General features: G+C 45.4%; 1 protein-coding gene across 1 annotated transcript in view; it reads right to left on the bottom strand.

Annotated features, from left to right (window-relative positions):
- Positions 1-438: 438 nt before the first annotated feature.
- The window catches only part of SEC23B (SEC23 homolog B, COPII coat complex component), a 37,419-nt gene continuing 13,316 nt past the window's right edge, over positions 439-24,541 (bottom strand). The window contains exons 8-20 of the mRNA XM_056862227.1: positions 24,053-24,211; positions 22,097-22,212; positions 19,491-19,614; positions 18,991-19,071; positions 17,440-17,529; positions 11,120-11,226; positions 10,796-10,949; positions 6,435-6,512; positions 5,629-5,790; positions 4,536-4,622; positions 2,862-3,017; positions 1,344-1,409; positions 439-640 (exon numbers count right to left, since the gene is read on the bottom strand). Of these exons, the coding sequence (XP_056718205.1) occupies positions 551-640; positions 1,344-1,409; positions 2,862-3,017; positions 4,536-4,622; positions 5,629-5,790; positions 6,435-6,512; positions 10,796-10,949; positions 11,120-11,226; positions 17,440-17,529; positions 18,991-19,071; positions 19,491-19,614; positions 22,097-22,212; positions 24,053-24,211 (1,470 nt within the window). The 3' untranslated portion in view covers positions 439-550. The remainder of the gene's footprint in view (positions 641-1,343; positions 1,410-2,861; positions 3,018-4,535; positions 4,623-5,628; positions 5,791-6,434; positions 6,513-10,795; positions 10,950-11,119; positions 11,227-17,439; positions 17,530-18,990; positions 19,072-19,490; positions 19,615-22,096; positions 22,213-24,052; positions 24,212-24,541) is intronic.

Raw genomic sequence — 24,541 nt, forward strand, 5'->3', positions numbered from 1 at the left:
GACAGCTACACTGGACAGCTCGTAGAAATAATACATCTCGAACAATGCATTGGAAAAGTTGGGGACCACATCCCTTAATAACGTTTAAAACTTCTGCCCAGTTTGCTTTAATGTACTCGAGCTTGTAATTTCATTGTATCTATCCAAAGCAGACAATCAAGGCGGGTGACCCAAAAGCAGACCTCACATGTGTGCCCACTCAGTCATGCTGCTGATATCATTAAACATTAACACCACCTTCAATTTATTTTTCTTAAGTACAAATACAGAAGGACAAATTATTACACAGGGCAGTTTAAGTGAGATAAATCATGGTCCTGAATAATTATGCGAATGGAAAAAATAGAACTGGCAGAATACTGGCAACAGGTACATCAATAAGTTAAATCCAGAATACAAAATTCCCCTTATATCTTTGTTGTAAGTAATCATTAAAAACTTGATTTAAAAGAAGGGAAGGAATGTTATCTGCTTCATGGCAGAGTATGATTGGTGAAAAGCATGACTGAATTAGTGCGTTGATTTTAGAGGCTTCCTTGGCAAATCAAAATTAGGATGAGCTTGACACAGCCAGCTTCTTTAGGTGGTCCATGAATACCTGCAGGCTAACATCATCCGTTAGAATTGGGGCACCAGATTCCTGGAATGAGAAATTGCAGTTTAAACACCAAAACCCATACAAAAAGTGCTAGTAAGAAAAACTGGAGCCCATACTGGAGCAGGGGCTAGAAGAAAAGTTGTTTTTTATATGCCCGCTTTCTTGACCGCTTAAGGAAGAATCAAACCAGCTTGCAATCACCTTCCGTTCCCCTCCCCACAACAGACACCCTGTGAGGTAGGTGGGGCAGAGAGCTCTAAGAGAACTGTAACTAGCCCAAGGTCCCCCAGTAGGCTTCATGTGTAGGAGTGGGGAAACCAACACAGTTCACCAGACTAGCGTCTGCTGCTCATGTGGAGGAGTGGGGAATCAAACCCGGTTTCTCCAGATCAGAGCCCACGGCTCCAAACCACCGCTCTTAACCACTATACCACGCTGGCTGACACTAACAACTCTTACATAACTCTGACATAACTATTGCCACAATTTTCATTCACACTCCATATAACGCAGTGGCTGTGCTGACACCACTGGAAGACTTAGAGAAAGCTTCCTAGTAAGAGAAACCCAAACCTCCTCCTGAATGGCAAGGAGCAATGACAAGTTATCACCTGTGCTTCCTCGCTTAAGGTCACCAATTAATTCATTTTCCACGTGCACAGTGAAAGAATACAATCCTTCATCCGAGAGCCAGTGTGAAGTAAATGAGTTCATTAACTAATTAATCATAATAGAAGCCACTTACTTGTCCCCATGCATAGAGGTTGTTATGAGTCTGAGAAGGGTTCACTTTAGACAAGAGAAACCGTGCCTGTAAAAACAAAAAACGAGAAAGCATTTTAGACAGAACAGGCACTGACAAGCTTATTTTAGATGTACGTGGGATCTGCCAAGTCATGAGTAAGTATCTTTTAACACTGTTTAACCTGAACTAAAAAGGGTCCACTCAAAAAGAAATCAGGGCCTCTTTGACATGGTTGGAGGGTGGGGGGGGATGAATCTGGAAGGATGAGTTCTGTTATTCCTCTCCCAAGATGACAAACTAGCATTTATTATTTCAAGCAATGCCGAGGTCCTGTTCACCTAAGTGACCAGTCATGGGACAGGCATCCACCGCAGGAGTGAAGCATATTGTTTGATTTAATTGAAGACAGGAAATAGATGCCCTGGCAACCTCCAGGCCGGACCACCCTAAAGCAGCAGCAGACCACCTACAGGGGCTGATGAGTGAGCCAATGGGAGGATGTAGAATCTGCTAAGAGATTGGCACAGGCTCCCCATTTGTTCAAGCACAAGCCAAAGTGCCGGAGCTCATCTTTGAAAACCCTAAATGTCTTGGATGCAGCTTAATTTACAGAATGCCTCCTCCCAAGTGGCATCCCCCCGCCCAAGAGACACTAAGTTAAACTGGGAGTCCTGCTGAGAGCCCCTTTATTCCTGGAAGCTAGATGGATGCACCAAAGAGCAGAACGTTTTTGTAGTAACACATGAAGCTGCCTTATACTGAACCAGACCACTGGTCCACTAAGATCGGTATCATCTACTTAGACTGGCAGCAGCTCTCCAGGGTCTCAGACCAAGATCTCTCACATCAGCTACTACCTGGAGATGTTGGGGACTGCGCCTGGGACTTTATGCCAAGCAGATACTCTACCCCTTAGCCATACACCCCATTATGATTGCAAAAGGGTAGCCATGTTAGTCTGTCGTAGCAAAATAAAAGTCCAGCAGCACCTTAAAAACACTAACAACATTTATTTCAATGCAGGTGTTTGCGAGTTAAAGGCCACTTCATCAGTCAGATATATGATGGAAAACTGTACTGGAAAATTTTATGGGGAAGGCTGGTGAAGGAGGGGAGAGTCAAGGCTTGGCATGAATTATTATTTAATTCTCTCCCCCAAAAGGCCTGCAAACCAGACTGCTTTGCTCATTTAGCAGGCTGGCGCAAACTTTCCTGTTCTCATGCCTGGAACGGAGAGTCTTCTGGATCTGGACATGCCCAACAGAGGGAGTTCCTTGTCTGCTAGAAAGCTTTGGAAATCTTTTGCATGGCTGGCCTGCCCACACACACATTCCCCAATGTATGCCTTTACAGAAAACCACTCGATGAGCAACAGTTACAAGAAAGCGCAACCCTGTTTTAGCCACAGTGTGAGACAGGATGCTGGTCTTCTAGATGGACCACTGGCCTGATCTAGCACTGCTGCTCTTATATGGTGATGTTCCCTTAGACAAGTTCCCGTGCAAAGCGATCACTTACCTGACTTCCCCCGTGCTCCGTGTTAATGTAACGTGGCATGGGGAACCTTGTCTGCAGGATTTCCTGGGCATCATCCAGAGGAGCCTGCAGTAAGTGCTTGAAGTTTTCATATTCAGGCATCTCTTGATAGCCAGCTTTACGCCACTGGGCAATGGTCTTATTGAAAGTGGGGGGGAACAATCAATACTCAGCAGATTTTAAACTCATGAACACAGTTAGTAGAAGGTAGCTTAAACACTCAGGCCATATAACATACAAGAGGCTGGGGGGAGGGGGCAGATGTCCATGGCAAATATCCTCTGGGAGGAACCTTTCAAACTGAAAGCACAAAACTTAAAGCTTTCCATTCTTGCATACCTATGAACACCTGAAGATCACAGTGTATTTTTCATCTCTGTGTGAACTTAAATACATAGAAAGGCCACCCCTTAAAACCTTTTGGAATGGGCATGGAGCCGGGCTTTTCTGAAACTGGACGAGGGAGTAAAGATCACCTGTTTCACCTACAAACATCATAAAGACAATAAAATCAAGAGTCCTGCTAACCCAGATGTGGGAATAATAATAATAGTTGGTTTTTATGTGCCAATTTTCACTACCTTTTAAGGAGAATCAAACCAACTTACAATCACCTTCCCTTCCTGTCGCCCCAACAGACACCTTGTGAGATAGGTGAGGCTGAGAGAGCTCTAAGAGAGCTGTGACTAGGCCAAAGTCACCCAGCTGGCTTCATGTGTAGGAGTGGAGAAACCAACCCAGATTAGAGTCCGTTGCTCATGTGGAGGAGTGGGGAAATCAAACCCGGTTCTCTAGATCAGAGTCCACTGCTCTTAAACCACTACACCACACTGGCTCTCAGTTTGTGCAGAGGAAACCTAAGGGGGAGGGTACTTCTGGGGCAGCCAGGGATGACACAGCCACACTGCTTCTTGAGCGGTTTGCTGTGCCAAGCACAGCAAGCTGAAAATGAAAGTCCCCCCCCCAAGCCCCGTGAAATTGCTCTATGCTGTTTCATCGGGCTACAACACCATTTCTGCAGGCGCAAGTTCGTGCCGACAAAAATGGATGTTCCCAGGGCGAAATGGCTTAGGGAGCTGACTAAAGCTTCTTTGGCGCTGGTGTGAGCCTTTGCACTGGAAAAGATGCTGCCACCAAGGCTGCGTCGGCACTCGTGCCTCATGCTGCCACGCGGCTCCCCAACACCGGTGTGAGTGGCCCTGCGGCAGTGTAAGTACCCATTTAGATGGCGCAAGTGGCCGCCGCCAGGGTCACGCCGCCTCCAAACCCCTTTCGGCCCCCCCTTCAGGATTGCACTGTTAGATGTTTATACTTAAATATCAAATGTTAGCCTATTCTTCTAGATCAGAGATGAATGAGGGAGGGAGGGTCTTCCAGCCTGTAGCTCTCCTCACAGATCTTTCCTATGCGAAGGGCCTTTTCTCCTAGCTTATAAGCTTGTAAAATACAGACAACAACAATCCTCAGAGTAAGGGGGCAGCGACTGATAGGATTGAGTATCATTATTAATATCTCTTTCCCCTTCCAGGCCTTATACTTAGGTGCTGGGGGAGTCAGTTTAAAATAAACAGGACAGGAAAGTTTTCAAGGAGCTCCTTGCATGCTCACACAACACAGGCAGAACTCCGCCCATAGAGAAAGCCATTTGCACGTTACCTCGCCAAGGTAAATGACGAGCTGGAAGAAGGTATCCATCAGCAATATCCTGTCAGCAAGAATGCTGCTGCTATCCAAGAGGACAGGCTGGGAAAGCAGAAGGGGAGGCGTTAATGCCTAGCACAGCGGACTGCCCTGTCTAGCAAAAGGGTACACCACAGAGCAGCTCTCCTCATTCTCTGAAATAACTGCAAAACTGTGTGGAAAATTAGGCTGTTATAATCTCCCCAAAGCAACTGCTCCCTGGTTCCAAATGAGGCCCTAGCCAAGGGGAAGTAATGACCCAAAATATTTATTTTTAATGCTGCTTTGAGCAGTTATATATTCATAGCAGTTTTAGTATGCTGGATGTTCCTCTCAAGCAAAAGCAAAATGTGACATACTTATCAATTGTCTACATAAAGAGGTGCAAACCCCAGAATTTGAGGACAGGCAGCAATATCCCCCCCCCCCATTATTAAACAGACTATTTCAAGAGGCCCCCAATCTTTCTGAACCTGTGGGCACATTTGGAATTCTGACACGGCATGGTGGCCGCAGCGACAAAATGGCTGCTGCAGGAGATGGAGCCAGTCACAAAATGACTGCCACAGCTTAACTTCAGTAACAGAGTAGATGCTTGTGCTGTGGTGGCAGCTGCTACCAAACCAACATTTTAAAAAATCTGCACAGCCAATCAGATCTCCAATAGTCAATCAGAAGCCTTGCCGGACAAAAGCCCTACCTGGCCTCACCCACTTCCTAAAAACACTTGGTGAGTGCCAGAAAAGGTGTAGGCAGGTGCCATGGCACCCACAGGCACCATATTGGGGACCCCTGGACTATTTGTTAAACATCTACATCTGAATTTTTTTAATTATTGAAACAATTGAGGGTATTTATTGCTGCCCCCCATCACATTTCAGGAAACTATTGTTCAGCAAAGTTTCACCAAAATGCAGATTTGTGTGTGTGTCCCGATACCACTGACTAAGAGTCTAACACAAGACTTTAGATTTCTAGAATTTGGGTTGGCTACTCTCTATCCCAACGCCATTCCAAAGCATTCTGCAAGATTCTGCAAAACTGCACCTCTGAAAGAGAAAGGGCTCACCTCAGGAGGTCCATAGAATGAATAGGAATAGAGGATCGGCTGGATCATGATGAGGGACTGGGTCAGGTCCTGCCTGGCAAAGTTGTGGCGATAATAGGAAGACTCATCTGGGCTGTTATTGAACACTTGCAGGAACGGAGAACGTCGCAAGTGGAACATGAACTACGCACGAGACAAAACAAAGAGCAGAGAAGTCTTGCTGTAACTCCAGTCACCAACACGCCAACCAAAGCTGCCGTACCTGCCTCACATTTCCTCCTCTTCCCACGTGGGCATTTCTACTGCCCTGACTGGACAAGCACAATATAAAGATACCAACACACATCAAGCAACAACACAGAGAAGAGGAGTTGGTTATATGCTGTTATTGAACACTTGCAGGAACGGGCTTGATTCTCCATTCCTCCACATGAAGAAGAGTTGGTTTTTATATGCCAACTTTCTCTACCTTTTAAGGAGAATCAAACCGGCTTACAATCTCCTTTCCTTCCTCTCCCCACAACAGACACCCTCTGAGGCAGGTGAGGCTGAGAGTTTGGAGAGAGCTGTGACTAGCCCAAGGTCACCCAGCTGGCTTCATGTTTAGGAGTGGGGAAACAAACCCAGTTCACCAGATTAGCCTCCGCCACTCATGTGGAGGAGTGGGGAATCAAACTCAATTCTCCAGATCAGCGCCCACCGCTCCAAACCACTGCTCTTAACCACTACACCACGCCATTTGCTGTCACGAGCATCTGTCCAGGAATCACACAAGCATCTCCACTACTGGCCGCTTTCCAAAAGTTTCTGAAAAACCACTGCCTTACCTGAGGATACAGAGAGAAAGAATCAGATAGTCGGAAGGAATTTGGGTCGTCCTTGTTGTACTGTCCAAACTTCTGACACTGTTGGAGCAATGTGTAAATCTCAGTGATTCCTTATTTATAAAATACCTTTTAAAATAACAAGGCAGATAATTCAATCACATGTAGTAAAAAAAAGGTATTTATTGTAGAAGGGAAGAGAATTAAATTTGTCATACAAATAGACAAACATAATAAAGGCTTAATTTCAAAATTACTAAGGGGAAAATTGCTTCCAAGACTCCCAGAACGTTTATCACAATCGGCTGCATTACATTTGGGCCACATCATGATTTTCTGGGTAGGCTTGCAAAACACTCAGTTAGGAAAAGAACACTCAGTTCAGGTCTCAGACCACAATGCTGTTAAGAATAAGAGGAAGAGTTGGTTTTTATGCCCCACTTTTGTCTACCAAAAGGAGTCTCAAAATGGCTTACAATGCCCTTCCCTTCCTCTCCCTACAACAGACACCTTGTGAGGTAGTTGTGGCTGAGAGAGTTCAGAGAGAACTGTGACTAGCCCAAGGTCACCCAGCAAGCTTCATGTGGAGGAGTGGGGAATCAAACTTCGTTCTCCAGATTAGAGTCCGGTGCTCTTAACCACTATACCACGCTGGCACTAATGTGTTGTCTGAAATGACAACCCTTGGTTTGCAATGAGAATTAGAAACCACGGGTTTGACATGGGTTTGCAAACTTTCTCTACTCTATCAAGGACATCATTAGATGCCACATACAAATACTGATCTATTGATTCTGATTTGGCTTCCTGCCTAATATCTTCTATGTAGATTAAAGACTTCAAGAAGCCTTCAGAGTTCTTGCATGGAAATGCAGAATTCAAAATCCCTCTAATTTCCAGTCTGACTGCAAGTCTGCAACATTTGTTTTTCATGAGGAGACTCCTATGAAATATGAGATATTTGCAGGTCTATTGATTCACAGGACATGCCTAATGTCATTTGTACGTAATCAGAAATTTTAGCTTGAGATAAGTTGTGACTTGTAACGTGTAGTACATTCACACCACTGAAGATGGCAAAAGCTGAAAAACGTTTGGTGTTTTGCATTAACTGTGGATGTGACAAACACATTTTGGTTGTTCTTGATGAATCAGTTAAGTGATAATTACTTGCCATATTGCTTGATCCATATACAATTATTGCGTGTATTGGTTTGTTGGCTATTTAGTATTGGAGAAACCATTTTTATTGTGTTGCTTATTGTTGAATATATTTCATTGATATTATTAAAGTGTAATTAACTTTGGAACATCTCTCTCTCTTTATGTGTGTGTGTGTGTGTGTGTGTGTGTGTGTGTGTATGCTTGATCACCCAACCATTTTTGGTTACCAGGTGGAAAACAAAGTCAGGCAAGCAGCAGTTAACCATGGCTTGCCTGCAAATCATAATTTAGGTTCTAATCTGTGGTTAACATCAAATATTATTTGACAGCTGGAATCATTCCAAGAGCTCCCCCTTCCCTTTGGTTCTCAATCATCATAATTTGCAGGGAAGATCAAATTAGCAAACTAACTGGCACTAAAAAACAGTTTGCAAAGCCACTGAAAAGCATTATTTCAAATCATAGTTCAGAGGTCTTAACCAACCGCACAGAAAAACTATGGCTAGAAAAAAACAGGAAGTGGATGAGGGAATGAGTATGTAAGCCCTATCAACCACCAAACAATCTATTTTACAAGAAACTCGCTTTGTGGTTTAAGATATTAAGTTTTTGCGCCAACAGCCTGTAGGGAGAAGATTGTCTTCCCCTATACACTTGAAAATTATACTTTGGGATTCGTACAGCTGCATAATTATGTAACTTAATTAGATCTTAATGTTTTGTTTTTCTCCAAATTGTTCAGGTTTAGTCCACTGAGATGACCTGGGCTGTTCAAATCATGTTCTGAATTTCACTCAGATTGAATAAGAAAACCCAACAGCTTAACATTCTTGAACAAGTTAGGATAGGTTCTTTAGGTGTAGAATATACAGGGGGTAGACAATTGGGTGTCTGATCAGCTTCAAACATGCCTGAGGCAATAACAATACAAATATGGTGGTGGTGTCGCCGGCAATGGCATATAAGGTTAGATCATTGTCCCTATGAAATCCATAGCAGCAGCAACAGGTCACAAGGAGAACCCAAGGATTCTACAAGGTTTAATACAATCTGTCCCTTAAAGACATAGCCTGTGCTTCAAAGTTACTGCCTGGCACTTAGAAGGATGTCACAGTGACACAGTGCAACTCAAAAGAGATAAGATATCTACAGATATCTGATAGGTCCAGCTGGGATAAAGGACAGACAAATGAATGACTTTCAGCTGGAAGAAGGGAGATGCAACTGACTTTCAGTTCATATTGCTTTGACTTTTAGCTTTTACTTGTATAGCAATGATCTAATGACATTGAAGTAAAGTAACACTTGTATTTGTATAGTTAAGGAAGTCTTATAATGGCATGAAATATGTTGCATTACCAGTTTTCTTAGAACAATGTTAATACTGTTTAAAGTTATATTATAAGACTCATCATACTGTCATAAAATAGACTATTAAGTTGGAGACCTTCATAGGTCCTTCATGAGTTCTTCATACCTATTGAAGGCAAGTACCTCATGAGGTGATGACTGCTGGCAGCTCAAGGGTAAAGGTATAACCTTAAGTAACAGATCCTTCCAGAGGACAAGGACAGAGGTCCTTGAACAGTATTGAAGGAACAGCAACCCAACCAGCAGGCAGAGAACCTGACAGGTCACTGCATATTGGCCTACACAAGTATCTCTCCATCCCCTCCCCGGGATGTAAAAGGCAATCCTTGCATGGATTGATATTCTCATGATGACAAACACATATTGCTTTTGCAATTCTTCCTATGACTGGAGACTGGAGAATTCCCCTAAGGGGATTCATTACCAGACAGCCAGCCCTAGCAAGGACTGGATGTGTGGAGTGAATGTCTGAATGCTACTCCATCTTGAGGGATGGAGACCCTTAGAAACCATCCATCTTAGCATGGGTTCTAAGAGTATAGATCTGACCATATTTGAATATGGTAACACTGAGATCTCATTGATGCTATTAGCTAACTATGAGTTCTCACCAAATCTAACTAGCCTTATCCCAGTCTTGACAGACATGGAGATTTTAAAACCTAACAGCTCCCTTTACAGGTCTTCCTTAAAGAAGCTGGGAGCTCACTCACAGAGCATGCATCAGAGACTCTCTAACAGAGGTGACTCTGAACATTCTCTACACTTAGTTCTCATACAGAACTCTACATATAATACATGGATTAAGATCCATGGAGCTTTAAGCTCCTACAGTGAACTATAGATTCACTCACAGAACTCTGAGATTGGCACACAGAGAGAACACACAGCTCTAAGCTTACACATAGCTTACAACTGACTGACTACAGTAATGCATAACATCACATTATGCTTACACATAGATTTTCCTGATTCTAACATAGATCAGAAGCCTTCACATAAGCTAACATGATAACATATAACTTCATGATTCTATGGTTTCATGACTTCAGTCCTGATAGACTGCATTAAGAGCTTCAGACTCTAGCTCTAACATGGATACATGAAACCAGAGAGATCTGTTACTTTAGCATACAACACAGAAACAACATAATAACAATAACAATCAATGACTGCAACATTGATGCAAAGGTGGGAATATCAACATTGATGGTTCAACAGGCATTGGAAACTTGACAGACCATACCAATCCGTGAAGGGGAGGTTTGAAATGACATGACTGGGTAAAGTATGTTTAAGATTATAAGTATTCTGAAATAAGGTACTTAGAGTATTATATATGTGATCCAATGCACTAACTAACTTTTACATGATTTCTGTAACTGTATACTTTCTTAAATGAAATAATATTACTCTTATATAGAGGCATAGAGATTGTTAAATGACTGCTTGCAAACATGAATGAGTTCAAGACTTATAATGTCAGAACTAATGTAACATTTAAACCATTTACATGCATATATATATTATATACAATAAACATTATATACTTTTATGCTTCATCTTACAAATTTATTGACGCATCTTACAAGAAAGCTTACTCCGGTAAGAAGTAGTGTTTCCTGCGTAGTATGTGCCTTGCTGAATAAGATAACATATCTCTTCTGAGGAAGGGGTCCATTCTAAGAGCGTAGGTACTGAAACGCACTGAACTGCGACAGTGGAAAGTGCCGTCAAGTCACAGCTGACTTATGGCGACCCCGTAGGATTTTCAGGGGAAGAGACATTGGGTGGTGGTTTGCCATTGCCTGCCTCCACATCGTACTCACCAGTCTGATGAGCTGCCTGTCCAGCCAGCGCAAAACATCCGGCCCCTCCTCCGATTCAGCTCTGTAGACACCCAGGCGGGCCATCAAGACTGCAGCTGCTTCCTGGTCAAAGGCGGCTTCGATGTGCTGCAGCTGGCTCTGTGCATCTGCCCAGCTAATAAGAAAGGGAAAGAATTCGTATGGAAAATGGACAGCTACTTAAAAAGAGGCATAAAAAAAGCCTCTGCCCACGGCTGCACTCACACCAAGAAGTAGTAACACAAGCAATTACAGCAAAGCATGAAGCCCCCAGGGCACTGCCTAATTTTCAGAGTTTGTTCTCACTTTCTAGCAACTGTAGTCACACGGATGCGCCTCTGGGTGCTGGAATGCTGGTAGTGTGTGACAAACTGAACAGCTCCTCTACCGCCCTGAGGAATTGGAGCATTGTGCTGAAAAGACAGACAGAAGGTTCCTTGAGGACTGACATCACATCTTCAAAGGTTAAAATGATAATGCAAAGTTACGTAGTAAAATAAAGCAAAAGCAATGCATTATACTGGAGGTCAACAGTTCACAAACCAACTTCTTGGAGCAACTGAAAGACAAATACTGTTGTGCACGGCTGGAATTACCAAAACTATTTTGAACCAGGTTAGCATGTGTGTTCTTGTTCCACCAACTCACAGCTAACTTACGGCAACCCCAGAAAGAGGCTTTCAAAGCAAGTGAGAAGCAGAGGCAGTTTGCCTTTGCCTTTCTCTGCAGAGTCTTCCTTGGAGGTCTCCCTTTCAAGTACTGACCCTGCTTAGCTTCCAAGATCTGATGAGATCAGGCTAGACCATGCTGCCTTCCCGTCTCCCTACAAATTAATGGTCTCCAAAACATACTATCATTAACATCCTTGGTCAGGTCCTGCAAACTGAAGTACTTTATGAAAAATAGCCTTGGTTACTCACCGTGAAGGCTTCTTCTGCTCTGGGATACGGAGGCCATCTTAATGGTGTTTCCTCTTCCTCTTGTTCAGGAAGGCAGGACCTAAAATTTTAACTGCCTATCCCTGGAGGGAACGCCCCCGCCCTTTTCAGTCAAAGACTTTCCGAGCAAGGAGTGTTACCATTATACAGGGAGAAAGAAGGTAAAAGCACAGTAGAAAAAACCTGGCAAGAGATGCTTGAGGTAAGTTTTAACTTGTAATTCATCTGTAACAACTTCAATAAAGAACTGTATGTAAACCCAACCTGAAAACATTGTGTTGTAGAAAAGTATTGTAAGGAACCAAATTGCGCGGCATCCTCCTGAATTACTTTAGACGTCTGGGTGGGCAAGATGGCCTGCGTATCCCAGAGCAGAAGAAGCCTTCATGGTGAGTAACCAAGACTATTTCTCGCTCTGGGAGAGGAGGCCATCTTAAGAGTGGGACTTAAAAGAGCTGTCCCTGCCCGGGTGGGATCAGACGTCGTGGAGAATGCTCTGGAGAACACGCCTGCCAAAGGAGGCGTCAGTTGAGGCATAAAGATTAAGTTTATAATGCCTCACAAATGTAGAAATTGAAGACCACGTCGCGGCCTTGCAAATCTCCTCTATGGGAGCTCTGCGGTCAAAGGCTGCTGATGTGGCCGCACTCCTGACAGAGTGTGCTGTCAGTCCCAAAGGAACTGTAATTTTGGCTGCTTTGTAAGCCTGAGTGATGCAATTGGTAATTGTGCGGCTGATGGATGCACAGGACATGGGTTTGCCCTTGGTTGGAGCTGCAATATTGATAAAGAGAGCACCTGACAATCTTAGGTGTTTTGTACGGTCAATGTACGTATGAAGGGCCCTTCTGAGATCTAAGGTATGGCAGATTTTCTCCTTTGGGGTTTTAGGATTTGGGCAGAATGAGGGTAATATGATGTCCTGATCCCTATGAAAACAGGAGTTAACTTTAGGTATAAAGGAAGGGTCAGGAGCAAGGACTACCTTGTCCTTGTGAAAAGTGCAAAGACCTGACCTAATGGATAGGGCTCCTAGTTCAGAGACTCTCCTAGCTGATGTCACAGCTGTTAAAAACAGAGTTTTCATTCTCAACCAACTTAATGTGACTTTTTTAAAGGTTCGAATGGATGTTGAGTAAGGGCTGTTAGGACCGTATGCAGGCTCCAGGTAGGGAACCTGTGTTTAATTGGAGGTGTTTAATTAAGGTAAGTCCCCTTAGAAAGGCTTTAATGGGATGACTAATCAGTGGATAGCCTGATACTTTTGGGACAATGGTAGCAATGGCCGCTAACTGTCGACGCAGGGTTGCTGGAGATAGATTCTGTCGTCGTCCATCTGTAAAAAAGACAGGATGTTGGAGATAGTAGGTTTGATGGGGTTAAGTTGTTTTCTTTGGCACCATCTCACAAAGGCCTTCCATGTGGTGTTGTATATACGTTTTGTAGAAGGTCTTCGGGCAGCTAGAACGGTTTCTGCTATCTCTGGGTCGTAACCTAGCTTCAACAGGCGCCTCCTTTCAATACCCAGGCAGTCAGCCTGTACCAGCCTGGATCTGGGTGAAGGATCGGCCCTTGGAGTAGGAGATCTGGTCAAAGTGGAAGCGTCCACGGTTTGGCGATGGACATCTCTATTAGAGTGGGGAACCACGGGTGACGTGGCCAGTAAGGAGCCATAAGAATGACTGTGGCTTGAAGGAGATTGATTCGCCTGAGGACTCTGGGAAGGAGCGGAAATGGAGGGAAGGCATATAGAAGGCCCGATGGCCATGGCGCTGTGAGTGCATCTGTCTGTTCTGTTCCCGCTTGGATGTATCTGGTGTAGAACCTTGGGAGTTGATGGTTTTTGTTTGACATGAAGAGATCCACTAGGGGCATGCCACATTGGGTTGTCGGTAGATGGAAAACATCCCGATTCAGCACCCTCTCCGCCTCGTTGAGGCTCTGTCTGCTGAGCCAATCTGCGTTGACGGTGAGAACTCCCTGAATATGTTCTGCTGTGATGGAGTATAGATTGCTCTCTGCCCAGGATAGGATCTTTAGTGCCTCTTTGTGTAGAGCAGAAGACCGGGAGCCCCCCTGCTTGTTCAGGTGAGCTTTGGCTGCCACATTGTCCGTTCTCACCAGCAGGTCTGTCCCGGTCAGATGATGTCTGAAGTGCAAGAGGGCATAATAAATCGCACAGATCTCTAGAACATTGATGTTCATTCGCTTTTCTTGAGTTGACCATGTGCCCTGTGCTGGATGACCCTGCAGGGTGGCTCCCCAGCCTGTAAGAGATGCATCTGTGAATAACTGCACCGGCGTTTGTCATATGTAGTGGACCCCTTTCTGGAGATTTCCTGGAATGGTCCACCACTTGAGACTGTGTCTTGTCATGGCAGAGAGAAGTAGAGACTTGTTTCTCTTTATCAGGATATCCTTTGGGTAAATCTTTAAAAACCACTGAAGGGGCCTGCAGTGTAGTCGTGCCCACTGCACCGCCGGAATACAGGAAATCATTAGACCCTGTAATTTCATCAGGGTCATGAGGCGGACTGTGGTTGCTCGCATAGTTGACCTCGCGAGAGTGCAGATCTTTTGAATTTTGTCGTGTGGAAGGTCAAGAGAGTTGGCGACGGTGTCGATGTACACCCCTAGATGGCGCAGATGTTGAGTGTGGGTGAGGTGGCTTTTCGTTTGGTTGACTAGAAAGCTGTGGCTGTCCAATAACTTGAGCATGATGTTTGTGTGTTGGATGCTTTGCGCTCTTGACGATGAGCAGATTAGAATGTTGTCGAGGTAAGGGTGGATTCTTACGCCCTCCTGACGCGCTAGGACTACCAGGGTCACCAGGACCTTGGTGAAGACTCGTGGGGCTGACCCTAGTCCAAAGGGAAGTGCCTTGAACTGAAAGTGATAGCCGTTGTGAAGAAACCTCAGGAAGTGTCGGTGGTCTGGATGAATGGATATGTGTAGATAGGCTTCGGTTAAGTCCACGGAGGTTAAATAGTCTCCTGGTCTTAAGGCTTCTGCTATGAAGCGTAGAGTCTCCATCCTGACGCGTCGGTATGTTACATGTTTGTTCAGGTATTTCAGGTCGAGGATGGCCCACCATCCTCCATCTCTTTTTGGCACTGTAAAGAACACAGAATATATGCCCGACGATTGTTCCGAGGGGACCACATATTCTATGGCCTTGATCTCCAACAGGTGTTGGATGGCTGCTAAGGTTCTTAGTCTTTTGTCTGATTGACGAGACACTAGGGACACCACTAGACGGTCTCTGGGTATTTTACAGAACTGTATTTGATAGCCGTGAGTGACAATCTGCAATACCCAATGGTCTGGATGGGAAGTAGACCATTGGTTGTGAAAAAGGCTGAGTCTGCCCCCCACTGGTTGTTGTCTGGCGTCACTGCCTTGGTTGACGAAAGGACTTGTCACCTCTGTCACTTTGAAAATTCTGGGTCCTGGAGGAATTTCTAGAGAAGCGCCCTCCCCTACGAAAGGATCCCCTGCCGTAACTCCATTGACCTCTCCTCTGTTCTGGTCTGTATCGCGAATATGGATGGTAGGGACGAAAGGAAGTAGGGTTAGAGAACCCCTTTGACTCTTTACGAAGGCTTCTGGGTAGGAACTTCTTTTTATCTTTTGATTCCACTAATATTTCTTCCAATTTTTCCCCAAACAATTTCTTTCCTTCATAAGGATAACCCATTAGTACTGCTTTAGACCTGTGTTCAGTTTGCCACAGGCGTAACCATAGAGCCCGCCTAGCAGCTGTTGCGGTGGCTAAGGCCCTTGCTGAGAAACACATGGTATCCAGCGTAGAATCGCCAGAAAGGAGACTGCCTTTAGGATTCTAGATATTCCTTCCATAGCGCTTCTATCCTCCTCTGGGATCAGCTTGGCTAACTTCCTAGTCCAGACTATAGCTGCCCTGGACACTAAGGCAGATGTAATTGAGGAGCTAATGGTTAATGCTGAGGCTTCGTGGGCTTTCTTACAGGCCAGTTCAGTCTTTCTGTCAGGAGGATCTTTTATAGAAACCAACCCTTCCTCTGTGACTGCGTCAGAGGAATGCAATGCAGTAATGGGGCTTTCCATCAGAGGGATCTTTAATAAATCAAAAGCACTACTGGCTACGTTATACAGTCTTCTAGTAGTCTGAGGGAACGGTTTTCCCGCCATGGGTTTAGCCCATTCCCCTTTTAGCAGAGGCAAAAAAATAATCAGGTACAGGTACCACCTTATCAGTGACATTATATATGAATGAAAGAACTCCTTTGCCCCTTTCTTTTTCTCTTGAGAAGGGGTAGAATCATCAGCAAGATCCAGTGCAGCCAGGGCTTTTATTAAAAATGGCTGAAAATCCTCAGCCTCAAAGAGCCTGGTTTGTTTGGTTGGCTGGGGTAAAGGGTCCTCTCCTACTGAGGAGAACTCGCCCTCCTCTCTGTCTGAATCATCGTTATCAGAGGAGAAAGGTGACGGATCTTGCCCAGATTGCTGGGGTTGGGAGGATGAAGCCGCCTTTAGGGCTGCTTTTGTGGGCCAACCGCCGCCCCCCTGTGATGTATGCGGACCGGTCTGTTCCCCGCCGCCCGCCTGGCTGTTTCCCCGAAGACCGTGAAGGTTTTGTTCTTGAGTCAGAGCTTGCATGCCGGCTTACATGCCACTAAGAGAAGGGGCCAGGGAAGGAAGCTGAGCTGCTCTCAGTCCCTCAGTAAAAGCGTCTTTAATTAGGGACGCGAGCTCCGCTCATAACAGCGCGATTTCTCCTGCGGCCGAAGCGGCCAGTTGCGGGGGAAGGGGGGGAGGGAGATTACATTACCGGCTTCATGGACACTCCGCCCGGGATCTTCTTGAGGCGAGACGCCTATGGCCTGAACCACGGGGTTAACGACCGAAGTTGCTGTTTTTCCCCAGCCGTTCCCGGTACCAGAGGATCGATCTTTGTTCCTAGGGGGTTTAGCCGCAGCCGCAGCTGACGAGCGGGCACGAGCGGCTGTGAGGAGGCGTTTGGTGCCATGATGGGATGAGCCGCCTCTCTTGCGCTTGTTCCCCACTTTTTTAGTTTTGCCTTTCAAATCACTGGGGTGAATGTCAGAAGGCAGATCCTGGGTGAGAGGCGTAGCCTGTAATAAACCCGGATCCAAATCTCCCTCAGAAATAAAATTATCAGAACGTTTGGTCGCCATTTTGTTTTGGCAGGAGAATTACTACTCTGCCCTGCCTCAGAAGACAGAGAAGACAGATAAGAGATAGAGTAAAGAATAAAGGGGTTTTTTTTTGTTTTGTTTTTTGAATAGTTAAGATAGAATAGAATTGGATAAGAATAAGAATAGAATAGGTTGTTCTATAGCTCAAGGAAGAGAGCTGTGAGTACACTGCTCTCCCGGACGAGGCAGGAACAAGACTGAAAAGGGCGGGGGCGTTCCCTCCAGGGATAGGCAGTTAAAATTTTAGGTCCTGCCTCCCGGAACAAGAGGAAGAGGGAACACCCTTAAGATGGCCTCCTCTCCCAGAGCGAGAAACAGTAAGAACAGCACGGGGGGCGGAGTACATGCTAAAGAACATTATGATGCAGCTAGGAACAGTACCGTTTGAATTGTCTGCTTTACAAAGCAGCTATAATCTTTTGATGAGCAATCTGCGTGGCTAAGTAGAATGTTTAACAAACATTACAGGTGTATAAAGGAGGAGGCTCACCTGATTGACTACTTCAAAATAAATGGCAAGAGTCATGGTAGGATCGAGGCTGCAAATTTTCCATTGGCACGTTCCACCAATCCCAAGTTCCTATGACAAAGTCCAAAGACGTTCAGGTTTTACTCCAAAGGTTTAGTTAAATCTATTTGCATTATGGTTACAAGATACCATCCACATCTCAACTTTTGTTCTTGCAAACACAAATGCCAGTTAAAGACTGAACAGTTAAGGAACAGAAGCAAAGACTGTAACCAGCAGCCTGTAACCGTGTGGGCAGCTCAGGATGAAGTGGAAGTACAATCGGGCCTGCCCACATGGCCCTAGTTTCAACTGCTACTCTGCCTGCCATCCACACTATGGACATGACTAACTCTAATCGCATACATGGTAGAGGATATCCAAACTGACAGCTATTACAGGAAGGAGCCTGGCTCTTTGGACACCTAATTGCAAAACTAGCATTTTTCTATACACTTAAGTGTTGCACACTTGAGAAACCAAATCCTCCTTACTACCCTGTTATTCCATCACTTCAAACTCCCGTGAATTCTTATTGGAGCTCAAAGCACAAAGGACATCATTCACAAACTGCTTAGCATGCGACATGTACCGTATTGTCCGGCGTATAAGACGACTGGGCGTATAAGACGACCCCAAACTTTTCCAGTTAAAATATAGAGTTTGGGATATACTCCTCCGCCCGCCCCTTGCGCGCTCCCCTGCCGCCCCCTTCGCTCGCATTTTGCCGAGCCGGGGGGAGGCGGCGCCTGTTCCTGGAAGAGCCCCGCCTGGGGAGTTGGTCACATTCTTGGCCGCGCTGCAAGAGCGGAGCCAGACGCACCAACGCGCAGGCGGGGAGGGAGGCAGGCAGGGGGGGCCGAGGAGGAGGAGGAGTGCGCAGCCCGCCCGCATTCGCTCAGCCATGAACCACCCTCAGTCTGGGATGGAGCGCGGCGCGGCTGAGGCCGCGACGCCGGAGCGGGAGGGCAGGAGCCAGGAGGCAGAGAAGGACGCGGGGAGAGCGTCCGCCCCAGCCCCGGCCAGCCGGCCGCCTGCCTGCCTTGCGCCGCCGCCGGAGCGCGGCCGAGCGCTTCCCTCCGTGTGCCCCGGCGCGCCTGGCTCCAACTCCCAGCCGGGCAGTGAGCGCCCTCGCCGGGCTCGCCTCCCCTCCCTCCTCCGGTGGACATGGACAGAGCGGAGGCGGCTCCCCAGGCAGATTCTCCAGTCCGGCTCGGAGGTTTCAGCACCCGCCCTATAAGACGACACCCGGCGTATAAGACGACCCCCGACTTTTGAGAAGATTTTCCTGGGTTAAAAAGTCATCTTATACGCCGGACAATACGGTACACATGAAGACATTCCAGGAGTACAGGCTTCATGCCTAGGATTCCTTACTTTACTAGTGAACCTGCACATGCTCTCCCAATGGAGAATGAGCAGTTGAATTCTGAGGCTCACCAATTTTGTGTTCTTGTCCTACTGGTGGCAGGATCGAATCCATAAATCTCAACTTGCTGTACTTACAAACAAAACAAAACAAAAAACCCTTACGTTTTCCGAAACACACGGCCCTTTGGCATTCAGGGATATGCACGGTCCAATGGCTCCAGCAATCTTTAGTTCTCTAGAGGTCTAACACAAAGAAAAGTTTCTGTCAATCAGAAAACAAAAAGGCATTTTTTTACTGGATCTCTTCATGTGCTTAGCAGTAACCCTGACCACAGCTGGACAGAAATCATTCCAACACAAGATTATCTTCATTTTGGGACTGTGAACTCCCAAGATTAAATCCAGTCTATGTAAACTTGAAATAAATGAACAAAGCATAAATCTCGCTCAAAATGGAGTACTCCCAAGGAGCACTTCTTGGGTGGGTAAGGTCTAATCGATGCCATTATGAGAAAGGAAGGAAGGGATCTTGATTTAATAGCAAACTCTTCGATGTTAGCAGCTACAAACACTGGGATATCTTATTAATTTGCTTCAGGGTAAGAGGATACAGTCGTGGGTACATGACTTCTCTGAACACAGTGGACGCCCAGGATACTCACCTTCACTTCTAAAGTGGCCCCAAAAGCCATCCTGAATTCCCCACTGAGATCTTTACTAAACACTCTCTGGAATGTCTGCTTGAAGAGAGAGGTGTTGAAGGAGTCCCCCATCACCATGTGACCACTGAGAAAAAGAAGTGAAAGAGAAATGAGTTACAACATGCAAGGGACCTGTGTCCCAATTTTGTTATATGCGAACGACATGGTCCTAATTTCTTTGACCAAGATAGGTCTGAGGAGGCTATTGCACCAATTAGGTCTATTCTGCAAGGAAGAGGCTCTTAATATCAATTATGAAAAAAACAAAAATAATAGTTTTTAGGAAAAGGGCAAAAATATCTCCCTGGGTACCTCAATTAAACAATGCAACTCATTCAAATATCTTGGAGTGACATTTAGAAAGGCCTTAAACTGGAACGAGTATCTGGTTATGGTCAAATCTTCTGTGTTAAGGATAGTGGGGTCTATCCACAGTTTTTACTATACAAAAGAAGGACATTTAATTGATTCAAACTAAAACGGTTTAAAAAAGTAAGGTTATCCCTCATCTCTTATATGGAGTTGAAGTGAGGGGTTGGAATGAGGACATTCTATCTAGTTTGGAAGTAATCCAGAATCAACTCCTCAGGCGTATTTTAGCTCTTCCTAAGGGGTCTCCAGCTGCCCTGATGAGAGCAGAAACAGGTCTTCCTTCTCTCAGGGCCTGGGCACACTTTGTGGTTTAAAAATACTGGAAGAGAAACAAAGTCTTTAGATTTAATTTCCTTAACTACCAATCTTTTAATTTTTTGTTATCTAAAGACCCAAAGCGCCTTGGGTTTCTTAACAGCATTCTTTCACGTTATTCCATCCCTGATGATCTTCTAGGAATTTCAGCTGATAACCACCAGCTTAGAGACTGGGTACCGTATTTTTCACTCCATAAGACACACTTTTTTCCTCCTCAAAAGTGAGGGGAAATGTCTGTGCGTCTTATGGAGTGAATGCCGGCTGGGCGCGTGCAGTTCTGTGTGGCCCCGCCCACCTCCCAGCTGGCCGTCGCGGCTGGGAACGCCGGCTCATGCACGCGCGGCTCTGTGCGGCCCCGCCCGCCTCCCAGCTGGCCATCGGGGGCGGGGAACACCGGCTCGCGCCGTCCTGATGCGCACGCGCGGCTCTGTGCGGCCCCGCCTCCCAGTTGGCCACCGGGGCAGGGAACGTGGCTCACGCCATCCCGACGTGCATGCGCCCAGCCGGCATTCACTCCATAAGACAAGTTTTTAGAGGAGGAAAACAAGATTTTTTCTTGTTTTCCTCCTCTAAAAACTAGGTGCGTCTTATGGTCAGGTGCATCCTATGGAGCGAAAAATACGGTATTTAAAACTGATGCACTGATCGACCGATCATTAATTTTAAAATCAAAAGAAGCACCATGGTACAAATCAATTAAAAATGACCACTTTAGAACTTTAGCCAACATTGCAAATTACAATCTTAGAGCATCCTTCACATCATTACGCTTCCAATCTATGCCAACAAATATGTTGGCGGGGCGTTACTCTCACACACCAAGGGATCAACATGTTTGTATTTGTGGCTCCTCAACTCTGGAGGACTTGACTCATTACATATTATTTTGCCCATTGTATGCAGGCCCCAGGGCTAAATATTTGGCAGGAATATTATCCGGTATTAATACACATTCGGATCCAGAGGAAATTATATTTCTGTTATCAGATATTGATGCGTATGCCTCATATAGATTCTCTTTGATCTTGCAGCAAAGAAAATAAGGTCTAACGTGGTATCAGAATAAGCAGCTACTTTTCTTTTAAATTGAAATGTTTTAGTATATCTCATTATTTAATATTTTACTTGCTAATCTATTGTATTTGTATTTTACTTATTTGTTTTAGCAAATTGTGATGGCCAATGGCTATATACAATAAAATTTTCATTCACATGAAAGGGACCTGTGTATTGGGTGACAGACATTTGATCATGACCTGGGTTTGGGGTGTTTTTTTTTAATACACTACTTCCAGTTTTTGCTTCTTCCTCCCAGAAGACCAAGCGTGCAACCTGATATCACTAGCATTTTAAATTTGCATACCAGTTCAGTTTTCCCACACAGGATGTGTACCAGATGAAGACTTCAGTATTGTGGCCTTTTACTTCTCCTACTGTTTTTAACCTCCAGCCTAAGAGCTCTGGGACATGTGAAAGCTGCATAATGTACCTTTGCTCCGTCCTAATGAAATGTACTAACACAGCTTTCTTTTGGGCATTTTGCTTTGGACCAACACAGCTACCTGCAAGTTGGCAACGGACCACCTTTTCTCACTCCCCTTTTGTGGGAAGCATTAAAGAGTCTGAAAAACCTCACTGTTAAGCAGTGAATTCATGAGGCCAGCTCCTCAGAAGGGGAGAGTCTGGTGAACTTGAACATACCTTGCACTATCCCATATCAAGTGCAGGGCTTTCTTTCAAGCGGTCTTCCCCTGCACTGTTAACACTTTACTTCCTCCCATACAAGTCCTTCCTGTGCTGCACTTTAGTCAGTCAACCAACCCTTCTCTACCAAGAAAATCACAGAGGAACCATTCAGTTGAGGATGGGGGACATACCCAGTTAGATTGGCACAACATTTCATCTCCAGAAGGCCTGTCTGATCAAGAGCACAGGCATAAATATCAATGCAATGTCCATTGGCAGCTGTCCGGTTAGCCAACATTTCGTAATGCTGTAGAAACACAGGAAGAAGAAATAATCCTGAAAAATCCACAGATTGGCTACCTGAGAGCCTCCCTGTATTCAGTCAATGAGCTACGCTGCTACAAAAAATCCACAAACATTCCAGTCCTTCAGTCCTAATGTTTCTGACTCGGTATGGGCAGAGTGTAATTTCTGTGAGGAATGTAAAGATTAGTTTGCATGTCAGAATACTAAGTGGAATGCAGGGGAGCTGTGCCAGGAAAACTGGAATGGGGGGGAATTAAGGAGTTTATCAGCACTGGTACTAACCGTGGTTAAGGCAAACTAGGGTTCCTCTGAAACTTCCAGCCGCCAGGGAAGGAATATGTGCTCCTGAGTGTGGCTCTGGATTTTTCTTTAACCAAAATTAACAGAGCACCAGCATTCTGTCTACACATGCTCTTTTCAATCATTTGAGTTCAGAATGTCGACTCCTTTCATAGAATCATAGACTTGGAAGGGTCATCTAGTCCAACCCCCTGCACAATGAAGGAAATTCACAACTACCTCCCCCCCACGCCCCCAGTGACCCCTACTCCATGCCCAGAAGATGGCCAAGATGTCCTCATCATCTACTTAAGGTCATACAATCAGTATTGCTGACAGATGGCCATCTAGCCTCTGCTTAAAAACCTCCAGGGAAGGCGAGCTTACCACCTCCCGAGGAAGCCAATTCCACTGAGGAACCACTCCAACAGTTAGAAAATTCTTCCTGATGTTTAGATGGAAACTCTTGATTTAATTTCAACCCATTGGTTATGGTCCGACCTTCTGGGGCAACAGATAACAATAGAATAGCACCATCCTCTATATGACAGCCCTTCAAGTACTACTATTCACAGATCCACCTTCAATCTATCCAGCAGCCCTCTAAAGACTGAACAGGTCAAGGTCCGTGACATGATCTTCCCAAAACAGCATCTTTCACGCTGGTCCATTTCATCATTTCTGGTAGAAATGGCCAGATGATTTATTAAACCAAGAACAAAAGCCCACATGGATATAGCTTAGGGGCTTAAGACCCTGCCAAGCCAGACGACCCACATCTGCCTGGCGCACAGACTCTGATCTCCTTCACAGAAATCAGATTAGGCTGGACTCGTCTCCTCTGGTTTCTCAATGCATCAGGGGAACAAAGCAGACATGACGGCGGCAGACTGGGCCATCACCGAATCCCCACAAAGTGGGGGTGGGAGGACAAAATGAAGGGCAGCTGAGCCCCTCTCGGCCACAGTTTGCCTCCTGAAACTACTTTTTCTTAGCCGGTTTTCTCTGGGCAGGGCTTATCTGCTCTTGGAAGCCTTGCCGGAAGAAAGATTGCATTTTTAAAAAGGAACTGCTTTTTTAAAGAGCCATTTTTAAAATGACTATTCAAGGTCCGATGCAAGAGGAGAAAGTCAAACAAATTACACCCCCACACACACTCGCCTGCTCCTTCATTCCTTTGTTTGCATAGCCATTAGCAGCTGGGATTCTGCATGCTTCCTTCAGTGAATGCTTTGATGTGGGGGCAGAGCAAATACAAAAGGTCGCATTAAAGGGGCTCTTAATAAATGCGAAGCAGGCTTCGCAGTGACGTCTGGAATGACGGTTCAGTGTGAACAAATAAAAAAAAATATGCAGGGCTCTTCAGCCTGGAACGTGCTGCTAATTATCAAGCATAAGTGGCCTATGTGAATCCAAGGCCAAACGTTTCCCATCTTTAATCAGCTTTGGAAGAGTTCGGCTTACTTTTCTGCAGGAAAGTCAAATGTTCAGCGGACTGCCTAAGAGAAGCTGCTGACCTTAGCCCACAGGAGCTGACACATGGGAGACCAGAGAGCCCCTACCTTCATTGCCTTCTTCATAAACCGCGCATTGTCTTTCTCTATGTCATGCCATGAACGGATGGGAGTTTTCAGCTCGTCTCCTACCACCATGCCTGGCCCTTGAGTTGGTGGACCACCCGTAAACAACATGATTCTGGCCCCGGTATTTGGAAATGTTCCCTGATGCAGAGGAAAAGAGAAGAGGAGAAGAGAAAAAGACAAAAAGTGGAGGCATTCTGTTAAGCACTGAGGCAGATGAACATCACATCTGTGGACAAACTATCCCTGGTTTTGTACTTCATTAGGAAAAGAGGGTCTAATATCCCTCAGTCCAGTTAGGTATGTGCGCGCACACACAGTACATCTCTCACAGAAGGATGATTAAAATTGCAATCCTAAGGAGAGTTACTCCAGTCTAATCCCTGCTATCTTCCCAACACTTGCCCACCAAACCTTAGTCTATAATGGTGGGGAAAGCGTGATAAGTGGGAAAAAAGGTTTTGGAATATA

This window comes from Euleptes europaea, chromosome 17 (genome assembly GCF_029931775.1).
Source record: "Euleptes europaea isolate rEulEur1 chromosome 17, rEulEur1.hap1, whole genome shotgun sequence".
Lineage (NCBI taxonomy): Eukaryota > Metazoa > Chordata > Lepidosauria > Squamata > Sphaerodactylidae > Euleptes > Euleptes europaea.